The 13422-nt window shown below is 40.4% G+C and overlaps 1 protein-coding gene across 1 annotated transcript; it reads left to right on the top strand.

Annotated features, from left to right (window-relative positions):
- Positions 1 to 7791: 7791 nt before the first annotated feature.
- LOC118789943 (kinesin family binding protein) lies at positions 7792 to 13140 on the top strand. The gene is made up of 7 exons (XM_036546691.1): positions 7792 to 8463; positions 8848 to 8946; positions 9383 to 9462; positions 9573 to 9756; positions 10299 to 10392; positions 11681 to 11793; positions 12055 to 13140. Exons 1-7 carry the CDS (start codon positions 8014 to 8016, stop codon positions 12931 to 12933), a joined length of 1899 nt encoding a protein of 632 aa, XP_036402584.1. The 5' UTR covers positions 7792 to 8013; the 3' UTR covers positions 12934 to 13140.
- Positions 13141 to 13422: the final 282 nt, after the last annotated feature.

The raw sequence follows: 13422 nt of genomic DNA, 5'->3' as shown, positions 1-13422 counted from the left end.
ATTGCTGAGCATGAGGAATCCCAGCTCCTGCTGTTTCACACTGATGGGAGGATCAGGATAGGGCAAAAACTGCATGAATCCATGGATCCATCCTGCTGGGTGTGAACAATGCAGACTGGTGGTGGTGTAATTTTGTGGGTGTTTTTGTGGCGCACATTGGGTGCCTTGATACAAGCAGAGCAATGTTTGAGTGACACACAATATCCAAACCAATCAGATGCATCCCTTCATGGCAGCAGTGTGATATATCTGTGAACAGATTATGTCAGCAGGATAATGTCCCATGCCACAAGAATAGGATTGTCTAAGAATGGTTTCTGGAACATGACAGTGAATCCAGCTCACTGTAGTGGCCTCACTTGAGCCCAGTCCCCAGTCACTAGATCTGCAAAACCAATGGGAAGCATTGGAGTTGACATGCACCAGCATCCCTGTGCCACACTTTAGACATCTTGTTGACTCCATGCCCTGATGAATTCAGGCTGTTGTGAGGGCAAGATCAGCTCACTATTAGGTAGGTATACCTAATAAAGTGCCTACTCAGTGTATTTTGATGGTACTTCACTTCACTATTGGCTGCAAACCTTCCTCTTCAGAGCAGCAAGCAAGTACTCAGCTTCGCCTGGACTCAATAGCGCCTCGTTATAGACTTATTAAAGGGCCTCTGTCACCTGTGTGGTGAGTGGGAATAAGAGAAAGCTAAGATGAGCTACGCAAAGAGACAAGCTGCGCAAGGTGGCTAGTTGTGCTTTAGTTCTTGTATTAAGAAGATTCTGTGTATGTCTGTGTGACTACCTCATATGTGCCCTTGGCCTGTACCTGACCCTGACCCATTCTCTCCTAACCTGTGTGTGATTGGGCAAGCAGCTCAGAAGGACTGCAAAAAAGGGCTATGAAACAAGTCTTGTGGCAATTGTGGACAGAGCAGTTCATTTTTTTGCTCCCATCAACACTTGCTAAGAAGTAAGTAGGATGTGTCATTCAAATTGAGCCTCAAATTGAAGCAGAGTAGGAAAAAAACACTGAAAATCGATAGTAACTGAAGTACATTATAGAAAACTAAACATTAAAAACTAACATAAATTAAGCCACAGAATTTGGAGCTGTGGAGCTAAAAATAACATTCACCACAATCAAATGTTTCTCACAATGACCTGTCCAATTGATTCAGTAACACAAGCACAGTTGCACAAATTTTGAAAAGGCACAACATAAAAATGAAAGTCTATTTCAGAGAAATGAGGTTGGGCTTAAAGGCCTTTTGACACCTACATGTTCCTGCAAGTAACTGGTATGACTGGTCCTTGCATTTGCAAAGTATTGCATTAGTTGGTGTAATTGAGATTTGTTTATTTTTCCATTCATTTTGAATGCAAATTGTCTCCAGTGAAATACAATATTTTCAGCTGGAAAATATTTTGTTATTCTTTTCAGTAACTGTTTATCAAAGTTGCATTCATGTTATTTAACAAGTACTCAGCTCCGCCTGGACTCAATAGCGCCTCGTTATGGACTTATTAAAGGGCCTCTGCATTCATGTTATTTAACAAGTACTCATGTTATTTAACTTGAATTATTTACAGTTCTTTCTTTATTTTGGTAGAATATTTACTCTTGCAAGATGTACCTGACTCAAAAACCTGGGTTTTGTACATGGCCAATGTTTTTGCTGCTGGAGTTGAGAGTTTGTATTAAAGTTGTATCAAAGTTTTGTCACAGTCGTATTGACGAATGTATAGTAAGGAGTAGAAAATGGAAATTGAAAAAAGAGATATATTATCCGCCGCTTTGTATAATAAAGCAAAGCAGTTTAACATATTTGCTTTGAAAAGAATTAGACTTTTATTTTTCATTCATAAGCACTAAATGATTGTACAACTTGTACTATCAGCATTGCACCATATATCCATCCACCAGCTGCACAGTATATTATTTTTTTGATGTCCAAATGAATAATATTTGAAAAGTGAAAAACACACATACACATCAGATTTTAATGATAACCTTGTATTTAAGAATAACAATTATATTACATTTGCTTTACACTCGCTTAACATACAGTCTTATGCTTAAAATACACTTTAAATAATTAGTTACAAATTAACAAGATCTTCTTAACCACTACAGCACACTGCTCTAATTCAGTCATGTAAGCCTAATCATGCATTTAACCATCCTTGGATGTGTGTTCAGTGTAATATAATGTTGCATGACAGCATTCACTTTGATATCCAGGTACTTCCCAAATTTCCAAAGAACACTGATAGTTGTAAACTGAGTCAGACTGATGTTTCTGAGCTGGTACGAAGTCTTCTCCTTGATTGATTTAATTGTCATTGTATGAAATACCCCAGAAAAAGATAAAAACTCAAAAGGAAGATCCAGTTTCCCGGAGCGATATTTTTAGGCTACAACATACGTATTCGGTTTGCAAACAGCCTTAATCATATTAAATAATTTGAGGATGCAGTGGTGACAGGGAATACTTTTCAAGAAGGTCTTTTGTGGTATTTCCATTAACTGAGATGTATAATGATTAATGGTTAATGTTTATAAGCAGGGCTCTCCTCCACAACTACAGGAGCTGATCTAGTGTCTCTCCCAGCCTTAGGCAGGACAATGACTGACCGTTCCTGATGGGAGGCCAGCAGGTCAATCACTCGGTCCTGAAGGCAGTTAGTGGCATCAATGCTCTCGCTGATCTTGTGATGGATGCCCATCAATTCCTCCGCCACGTCGGCCACGCTCTCGTTCTTCTCCGCGATGCGGGAGGCAATGCGGGCCACGTTCTTGTTGGTCTCGCACATCTCCCTGTAGAGGAGGCGGTTCTGCCGCGTCAGGGAGCGGAAGCCCTCTCGGAGTGCGGCCGTGTGCTCGCGGTGGGCCCTCAACAACTGCTGCTCAAAGGATCCCAAGGGAACCGGCTTTCTGGAACATGCCTCCGCCTGAGCCCTTAGAGGGAGTTTCATCCCAGGATGGGGTGTCGCGGCCGTCACACTGGGGGCCTGCTTTTCTTTGTGCATTGTCTCTGCTCTTCTGCCAAAGAGATACCTGCTGTGAACTTCAGTTTTGATGCTAATATCAGGATGTGGAACAGGCGCTGCAGAAGAACGCTCAGTGTGCAGCATCATAGAGACAGAAGTAACTGGAGATTCTTCAAACTGCTGATCTTTACAGGAAGTTTGCTGGGGTTCACCAGATGGCAAACATGTTTCTGGTGACACCAAGTCAGTATCGAGAAATAATTCTGTGAACAAAAGAAGAAAAAAATGAATACACACAGGTACACCAAACAAATTCCAACAAATTCTATCGACGTTATGTCTGAAGACGTTTTGTGGAGGCAGACTGGTGCGTCATATGTTTTTTGCAATTCAAAGAATAATACCATATTGTCTTGATGTTTTTTTTCTCCCAAAAAGTGTTTTAAAACAACTCATCCTATATACAAGTCAAGACTGCTAATATGTGTGAATGGTATGGAGAATGATATACTGTGAATGGTGAAAGGTGGCCAAAGTCACATTAGTGGATTGTGCATTCAACATTTGCAGTGTTTAGCTAGCACAATGTTAGGTAAATGGATAAGCTTATCTACAATGACCATGTTGAAAAAAAAAAACGTTTCCAAAGCTGTGAAAGCATCTAATGGGACATAGAGTGATATTTGGTACCAACTTTAAGTTAATAAAGCAAAAGTTGGATGATATAGCAAACATGTTCAGGATATAGCAAGAATGTTTAGAGATATATGTTTATTGAATCAAGAGGCAGTTTGGAAAGATGGAGTTTCAGTCTCTAGCAGTAACTCAGTAGCTCTGACTGTTGCGGGGAGCTCATTCTACCAGAGGAGGGCCAGGGTAGATAACAGACATGAATGAGAGGATGGAGCCTCTAAGAGAGGGATGACATGTAAGCCAGAGTTTGTGGAGTGGAATGATCTTGCAGGAATGTATGGTTTGATAACACACTGAAGGTAAGAGGGTGCCATTCCTCTCATTGTCCCATAGGCTAAGACCAGAGATTTGTATTTTATTCTGGCCACAACTGGTAACCAGCCAAGGGAGATTTCCAACATTTGCTGCAAAATGTATTTTACCATAAAAAGTAATACTCGCTGTGTAGGTATATCAAAATGAAAAAAAAATTAGAACACTACCTTCAGGAAGATTACAAGCAGTAGAATTTTGTTCTTCATCTTTTATAATAGTGTGAACGTTAAAGGAGTCGTAGACTTTCCTTTCCTCCGATGATTGCTCCAGAGAAGAGGAGCTGTCGCGTGGCATGTGGCGTCGTGCGTCCACAACCTTAGCTTTTGTTCTCCGCTTCAAATCCTGCCAGCGTCTCTTCACATCGTTTATTGAACGCTGAATTCCCGAAGCTGCACAAACCCGCTCTGTAATCTCAAACCAGATCTTGTACTTTTCCCGTGTCGTGAGATGGTTTCCCTGGAGACCAAACAGTGCATCCTCTTGTCTGGTCACTTCTTCCAAAAGGATGTCCAGTTCAGCATCTGTAAATTTGTGTTTGCGCAAACGTTCCCTCGGCAGGGTCATCTTTCCAAATGATGTTTCCACTTATCTGTGGGAAAGAAAAAGTGTTTTGTGTTAAAACATCTGTTTGTTAGTGAAATGCATTTGGTCTTGTGAGTATTGTTTGCTCCTTTTTTCTCAATGGATGAGAGAAATACAAATTATACTGAGAGTAAACCAATTCATACCATTATTAATTTATTCATGGGGGGGGGGGGGGGGGGGGGTTACATCTATATTGCAGTTGGTGAACTATCACCTTGACCTGGGACCACCACAGCAGACAAATGGCACATTTATTCTAATTCTGAATAACTATGACAGCACATTCAGATCAGTGCTATAATACTTCACATACAATACACGAGAAGAAACTATATAATTTCAATAATTTCCAAAAATTTGAAAATTGTGATCATTAATGGTTGTTGTTTCTGTTTCACTGTTTAAGGAAGTTTTATTTTGTGCTTACCAAAGCAGAATTCACTCCTACAACCATTCCCCTTGAAATATTAGTATAACATACAATTACATGACAATTATAAATCATAACTAAGAAATTGTGATTTATGAAACAATGTAAGCCCTGGCACCTCACTGTGAGACTTTCCAATTTGCAATATTAGTTGTCCATTTACTTTTGCTTTACAGCAAAATGATTGTTCCTATTATGCTAAAGAATTATGGAAGCACATCTTGTTCAACATCACAACACAAATGAACTCCCAAGATTTCAAGTCCTAATTACATTAACAGAATCAGCTTTACTTGCTTCACCTAAAGCACAACAGAATAAAATCCAAAGAATACCCAAGCCTACAATGTTTGTAATACAAACATATCAATTTACATTTCTACCACAGGGATCACCCTTTTGGAAGAACCACATTTAAGCATTTCCTTTATGATTTTGAGTGCAGTGACTGAGCTGACAAAATGTGTCCATTTTATGTGACTTAAAAGTGTGCATTAATTCAGTGTGCAGCAAATATTTGATTTTTGTATTTAAATGCGTGGCTCCTATTTTATTTTATGTGGCTATCATTTGATGCTCACTGATAACAACCGACCATTAATGGTAATAATAATAGCATCCATCAATAAATGTCCGTTCCTAATTAACTACCGAGATGTGGTACTCTACATGAAGAAGTCAGCCTTTTAAAGAGTACACTACCTTTGAGTTTTCAGGAAATTTCAGAGATAATTTGTATGGTCTTATTCTATAATTTATGGAATAAGGGCTATGTTTAAAACTCCACTCAGGAGATTCCGCTCTTTGTGCTGTTTTTACACTGAGGTGCTGTTTTTGCCGCAGCCATGACAGCCTGCTGTATAAGGTGAAATTGACTGCACCACATCCTTGTCTAGTCAGGTCTCCTAGTACAGACAGCGCACGCTGCGCTATTTGCCTCCTGAAACGCAGAAAGAAAATAAAAAAAACAAACGCTTGCGCTGATAAATTTAAGAGAATCCGATCGGTACCTTTAGCCAGGGGTCTTGGTTTGCGTGTTTATGCTGTTTTATTCCGTGTGGTTCCGTGGATTATTTTTCACCCGCACATTTTCACTTAGCGTTACCATGGTAGCATGCGCAGGAAGAACAATTTGCGCTGCATTGTAGTAGGTGTTGACGGGAAATTATGAATAGCTCCGTCGCCACGCAAATGACCGACGTATAGCCTGAAAACTCTCTGATTTCAAGAGCTAAAATCTACACATACATTGACAGCATACTGTCGCATCAAATAAGTTGTTTGCGCAATGTCATGTACTTTGTGCACTCTGACTATTTATGCGGGTTGACTTGCACTGTACGCAATTTGCGTTGAATCACGACGCAGACAGGGAATGCTTCCTCGTGCTATAGACAAGACCATTTTGCGACGATAGGAATTTTGCTATCATGTCGGATCATTTCTCTCTGTCTGCATTTTAGTGCCTTTTGTGCTTACCTCCAATGTATTTGTTTGTATCCGTATTCGTTTGGTTGATTGATGTCCTGGAATTTGCTTCAAATAAATCCAGGCTGACAACTGAATACACCGATTAGACTAATAATGTTAGCAATCATAGTTAATCAGTCGAACTTATAATGCTAGCAATTATTGTGTGGCATTATGATTATCATGATTTCTTTCCCCACAGTTTGAGTCAGACCTTGGGGGTTAGAAAATAAGAATAGAATAAGATTTGTTTTTAAGAACGTCTTTACAGGAACTGTGAATTGTTTGCCGGTTCCTTACACAGCATAGCCTACTTCTTCACTGAGCACTTAACATCTGAACCATTATTGTGGGTACCTGGACTGTATGTCTTAGTGGCTACACCCCTTAAGCAATAATAAGATAATATATGCATACATTCCCAATATTTCGGATGAGGTACCATCCTTTAGAATGTATTGTATAATTGGCTGAGTCGCTTTATGGCAACAATATCACACTGCATTGCGTACTAAATGCACACATTGTTCTCAAACGCATTTGCAAGAAAGAAAAAAAAGATTTGTCCACTAGGTGGCACACGAGTACAATGGCAGAAAAAGAATTAGACATAGGGTATGTGAAATATTTTATTTTCCCATAATTTAATATGGCTTCCTGGACGTTTCTGACCACGAGGAGTCAACGGTTCAGTTCTAAGTGATAGGAAACGAAAATGCATGCAATGTATTGTCAGTCATAAATATTTTTACGACTTAAAATAGGCTAGTATTATTATTTATATTCACCGTGCAATTTTTGCATGATAAAGATGAGGATAAAGATAAAGCTTCTCAGTCATTTTCACTTTGGTAATTTTCTTTTTCTATCTGTTGCATCAGTTACATCTCTTTTTTATTTAGTATCGAGGAACAAAATATATTTATGTAATCCATGAATATGTGTGTGTGACAAAGATATTATATAAGACAGAGAAATAATTAATTGATTATACACTTTTCTCCATATAACACTATTATATAAAATTTCTTTATATTACTCATTTCTTAAATTGTTTTAAACAGGTGGCAAACTACTGCACTAGCGGCTGGAGAAAGTGGTAACATGAGGTGACATACATTCATGCAATCCACAGCATTTGATTTGATAGCCAACTACATCAACAGATTCTTCTCCGATTTAATACATACTGTTATGGATCGGGAACCCATATGGGTGCCAACAACCTGGAGATATTATTTGTCTACCACTTTGTTAAAATACGGAAAAGTCAGGAATTTGGTACAGGGAAGCTAGCCACGTGACACAGTGTCAGTCACGTGAAAAAAATACTCCCTGACTGCGAAGACGTAGGCCGAGGCTGGACAGATGCTGTAATTTCTATATGTAGATGGGCCCTGACTTTCACTTAATATTCATCGGTATATAAACCGATCTACGTACTATAAAAAATTAAACAATCCGCATTGCTTTGGTAAATACACCGCACAGTCTACAGTTTGAAACAAGGACACAATCTGCGCTCTCTCGACAGAAATGGCTTCTTTCAGCGGCTCAGAGTGGAGGGCTGTTTGCGAGAAATTTCGCCGTGCTCAAACTCTTTCCGATATTGAATCTAGGAAAGACCCAGAGACCGATCCTTTCCGCTCTAAGTACATCGCTAGAGAGATTTTGAAAGAGATAGCCAGCGATCTGAAGAATTTTGATAGCGGGGAAAACGACAATGATGATAATGACGCCGACCAACCCCAAGAAGAGCCACTTCCAGAGGAAGGTAGAGAAGGAAATGTTGGGAGCGGTCATCCTGGTGATTCCCCCGCCGGGTTTAGAGCAGCCAGGCTGGGGGTTATTGAATACTATCTGGGAGTAAACCATGTGGAGACCGAGGAACTTTCTGCAGGAGAAGAACATTTGATGAAATGCCTTAGATTGTTGAATAAATGCAGCATATCACAGGAGAACGTCTCCCTTTTTATACACGTCAGGGTAATGTTGACATTCCTTTACAAATTATTGCACTTTGTAATACTGTCATGTAGCAATAGGCCTATATCTAGTTTACGTAACTAGGTAAAATTTTGTCATTTAAGATAACTAGATTACTTAGTAACGTAATATAAACCATACATATAGCTACCTACGTTGTGTCCAATCTATAATGTCGCTACTGTGGCTAGCCAGTATGCTTGTTTTTTGAGTTGTAGGTCGTCGGGTAACGTTATATTAGCAACTTATCGATTCCCTGCCTATAAGAGCTTATCAGACAGGTCGTGGTTGCAGTTTAGCTAGACGAGAATAGCGAAATTCCATACCGACGCGTTTTAGCAAGTAGTAAGAAAATTGTGTATGCATGTGTGTGTTTTGTTTCAGAATCAGCTGGGTGTCTTGTGGGCCGGCCGCGATGAAATCGAGAAAGCGCAAGGGTTTTTGGAGGTTGCTGAATCAATGTACACCACGTATATGAAAGAGGTACCCAGTTATTTCGTGCTTCACAAACATGATGATTCACATAATGTTGCATCCAACCATCGCTTACACTGAAGAGAATGTTTAAAACAGCGTATGCGTTAAAAAAAAAAAAAAAAAAAAAAAAAACTAATCGCTGTTTTAAAAATTGCTTGTGTCCTACATTTTTCGTTGTAAATGTTCCACCTTGGAAACTGTGCAAGAGTAGAGAAGCACAAGCATAGTAATAACTCTTGAATAGTGCCAGGCTGCTCCCCCCCAAATATTTCCCAAGAAATAACAGCAATGTCTGTCTTGTATTGGTGCGATTCACATTGCTAAAGCACATGGGTGTATGACCATCATGGCCCTTGTGCTTTGCCCTGTATGTTGCACTTCTCAGTTTTAAGGTGTTCTAATTTTTTTAGTTTTAATGGTTTACATTGTCTTCTGTCTACAGGTTGGACAGCCACCAATGGACCTCACAGAGTTTTTCATGGCAAAAGAGGATGCTTTATCACAGCAAGAGAAAACAAAGAGGTAAAGAAATTGATGTAAAGATAGTGAAAAGTACCCCATTCTCAAAGCTTGTGCTGCTGAAGACAGATATTGTGAGCAATGATTTTTGTATCTGCTTTCTGTCTAAACAGGTTTGAAATGGCATATACCCACACTCTTTACTACCTGGCACAAGTGTACAAGAATTTGGAGCAGTATGAGAAAGCAGGGCGATACTGCCACAGCACGCTACAGAGACAGCTGGAGTTTAACCAGTTTGTTCCCCTGGAATGGGCGATCAATGCAGCCACACTTTCACAGTACTACATCACCAAGGTAAAGCATAGGTACAGTTCGTCATGTCTGTCAGCACTCTGTGACCTGATATTGTTTTTGAGCATTAATGTTACAGGAGCAATTTAATTGTTCACCTTAATTACACATTATCCGTTCTATAGTAAACAGGTTAGATTTCAACTTTGTGAAATTCCTCCATACATGCTTTGGCAATGTATGACTAAATTTCATAATCCAGTTTGGTATATTCTTGTGTACGTTGAAGAAACAGTTTAACTGGAAGTGTTCATTACTGCCTCCATTAAGTGTTTAAACTACTATAGCTGTCTGTTTTTGAAGTGTATAAAGTGAAACCAGATCATCTGAAAATCACCATAACCAAAACCTAACTATAATGCTAGTATGGCTCTCCTGTGTTAATAATGGGAGATCCACAACAGGTGTTTTGAGATGGCCATTAGGTAAGAGATCATGTCACTGTGCATGGAGATGTTGTACCATTCTGTTCTCCACAGGCTCTCAGCGCATACAGTTACTGGCCACACGCCCACTCACATTGTTTGTGTCTCCTTGGCTGATAGTCCCGCTACATGGAAGGCCGACACTGTTTAGCTGCAGCCACCATCATTGCAGGTCTGGCCGGAGAGGTGCCTTCAGAAGCGGCCGCTCAGGAAAGTGAGTGCCCTTTTTACACTTAAAACGACTCTACACAAGAACTTGCCAGAAAGTCCTTGCCAGAAAATAGCGTCTTGACTTTAATCTGCAGACTTAATGTTCCCCTGCTAGATGCTTTTCTCTGCAGGATTGTTCAGTACCTTCGGAAACATTTGCACACCCTCACTACCCTATTTAGATGCTACAAGTACACACAGGTGCAAGATACAAGTGCTGTTATAAAAAACGCTTGTCTTAATCAATGTTGATATTTAAATACTGCTAAAGCATGCTGTTCAAGCGCAGAAACACTGACTGTTCACTGCCTGGTCTGGTTGCCTGCCACATTACCTTAAAAATATTATTTGTGCTGTAATGTGTTGTTATTACTTGGATAATGTGAGACAGCACAGAACTTGAATTCAGATATACCTTATTTTGTGTTACAGCAGGGTTTTTTGAAACTGTAAATAACAATGAAAGACTGAATTCAAAATTTAGTTTTCATCTGACATATTTTGAAAGTGACCAAATTCAATCGAACATGGGCCCAAAACATACAGATAAACACATCCAGGAGTTTAACAGGATTAAAATGACAATTATCATTAGTTCATAGTTTATTGTATATTATTGCTGTCTCAAATGAAAATACAAATACACTCAACAAAACAGCTAACTTTGAGCAAAATGGTATCCGTAAAATTCCCAAAGATCACTGTTCTTTTTAGAGGCAAACTTCAAACCTGTTGAGACGAGTTACAAACAACAATCTAATAGCAAACAGGTTTTATTTCCATACAGGAGCCCATTTGTGATACCAAGGATTTGAACAAATATGCCCAGAACCATAATGCAATTTTTGAATTTGTCTTGAACTTCGTCTAATTAGCTAGATTCAAATGAAAGATGAATATTTGAAGTTATTCATTCATGTCCTACCCATCTAAAAATAAATTTGAGCCCTCTACATGGTTACCCAGTAACACAGCATGACACTGATAGCCAGTGATAGAAAGGTCATGGTTTTCCCTCTGTGAGGCAGTACATGGGGCAGAGTTGGCTATGTAGGAGTCATGGGGAAACCCAGAATAATTGGCAAACAAGTATGGGCATATTGTGCATCACACACCACTCTGAGCAACAAAAGTATGGACTCACAATATTGAATGATGATCTGCAAAAACTGTAAACCTCAGAATAAAACTACTTTCCAAGGAAAGAGCTTCTCGCACTCAGAGTAGAAATCTCATGAGAATATGTACTGTTGTCACTTGCTAGAGCATGTCCTCATCATTTTTTGTTTCAGATGAGGCTGATTGTGAAAAGCGGGAGCAGCTTCGTCAGAAGAGAGCTGAAATTGCGAGGTGTTGGATTAAATATTGCCTAAATCTTCTACAAGATGCGAAGAAGCTTCTGGAGGTGATTTGTGCACAGTCTGTTTTTACTACTGCTGTTTGCAAAGAAATCATGAAGTCACATCTGCTGATTTTAAAAGAGAAAAAAGAACCCCCCCCCCCTTCAGTTTGCTACATTACAGCGTATCTCGGTTACATACACACAGCTGTATTAAATCTCAACCCTGTGAGAGGGATTTCTACTTGATTGTTTCAGTGCTGATCATTTAGTTTACAGTGTTGCCTTTGTGCAATGTTTGACTGTTCCTGTTATGACATAATATAGGACAACATTGGGGAGCTGGACCTGGACCGGCAGGCTGAGTTAAAGAGGGCCCGGCGGCAGGAGGAAGAAGAAAAGGAGAAGGGATGGAAGAGTGCTGTGCTGTTCGGTTCCAGTGACACCTTTGACTCAATCTGCAGCCTTGAAGAGAAGGTGAGCTGTGCCTTTCCCCTGGACTTTGAGGAAGCACGCGCTATCTTCCTGGCAGGGCAGGCCCACGTGGCTGAAGCCAGGGAATACTTTGAGATGGACGGCCACGTGACGGACCACATTGAGATTCTGCAGGACCACAGTGCCCTTTTCAAGGCCCTGTCGTTCTTCGAAGAAGACCTTGAGCGGCGTTGCAAGATGCACAAGAGGCGTGTCGACATGCTGGAGCCCATCTGCAAGGACCTGAACGCCCAATACTACCTGCTCATCTGCCGGCAGCTGCAGTTTGAGCTGGCTGAGACGTACTACGAGATGATGGACCTCAAGCTGGCCATAGCCAACAAGCAGGATGAGCTGGATTCCCACACCATCAAGAAGTTCAACCACCTCTGCACAGCCTCCATAAAGTACTACCAGATGTTCCTTGACTCCATCCGCTCGCCCGAGGGGAAGTTCCCAGAAAAGCTGGAGGATGACGTATTGCGGCCGGCGCTCGTGGCCAAGTTCCGGATGGCACGTCTCCACAGCCGCCTCATCTCCCCCAGTGCGTCCACGCAGCTAGAGAACCTCAGCAGGTCCCTCGAGTGCTACAACTTTGTGGTACACTACTGTGAGGAAAATCCAGAGGCCAAGAAGTCTGTGGAGACGGAGCTGGAGCTGAGTGAAGAGATGGTCAGTCTTCTACCCCTGAAGATCAACCGCCTGAGAACCAAGCTTGCCTCCTCAAACTGATGCAACTCAGTGGTGAAAGCCTTACCATTTCCGTGCACATTCATTATACTAATGTCTTGTCTTCACGGTTCATTTCATTGATACATGATAAGCGTGAGGCTTCGTAGTAACAAGCATGAACTGTAGGTATCCAAAATTGTAAATTACTAAATGTTCGTGATCCCAATCACATTGTTGACAGTTTGTATTTTATTTATTTTTTGTGACCACGGCTGTGCAAACTGACATAATTGTGATATTATGCTGTATATAAAGAATCAATAAAAATATACAAACTTGGATAAGGTGGTAATTACAGTTTGTGTGTGTTTGAATAGAATGTGGTTTGTTGTAAAACTGAAACGACTGAAAACGGAGGAAAGTACATCATACATGAGTATTTCTTGAAAGCCAGTTCTATGTGGTACTGTGCTGTCCATGTGCTGTTAGGTCTTTGTTTTACCCTGGCTGAACTCATGCATTCAGCTTGCCTTTACCTGTGAAAGAGCC

Source organism: Megalops cyprinoides, chromosome 15, assembly GCF_013368585.1.
Source record: "Megalops cyprinoides isolate fMegCyp1 chromosome 15, fMegCyp1.pri, whole genome shotgun sequence".
Lineage (NCBI taxonomy): Eukaryota > Metazoa > Chordata > Actinopteri > Elopiformes > Megalopidae > Megalops > Megalops cyprinoides.
This window is presented reverse-complemented; position numbering and strand designations above follow the sequence as displayed.

What these genes read in the sequence shown, in the direction of transcription:
- LOC118789943 (XM_036546691.1), top strand. Translation starts at nt 8,014, where the DNA reads ATGGCTTCTTTCAGCGGCTCAGAGTGGAGGGCTGTTTGCGAGAAATTT. An exon ending in CCCTTTTTATACACGTCAGG is followed by an intron (nt 8,464 to 8,847) that starts GTAATGTTGACA and finishes GTTTTGTTTCAG; the next exon opens with AATCAGCTGGGTGTCTTGTG. An exon ending in AGAAGCGGCCGCTCAGGAAA is followed by an intron (nt 10,393 to 11,680) that starts GTGAGTGCCCTT and finishes TTTTTGTTTCAG; the next exon opens with ATGAGGCTGATTGTGAAAAG.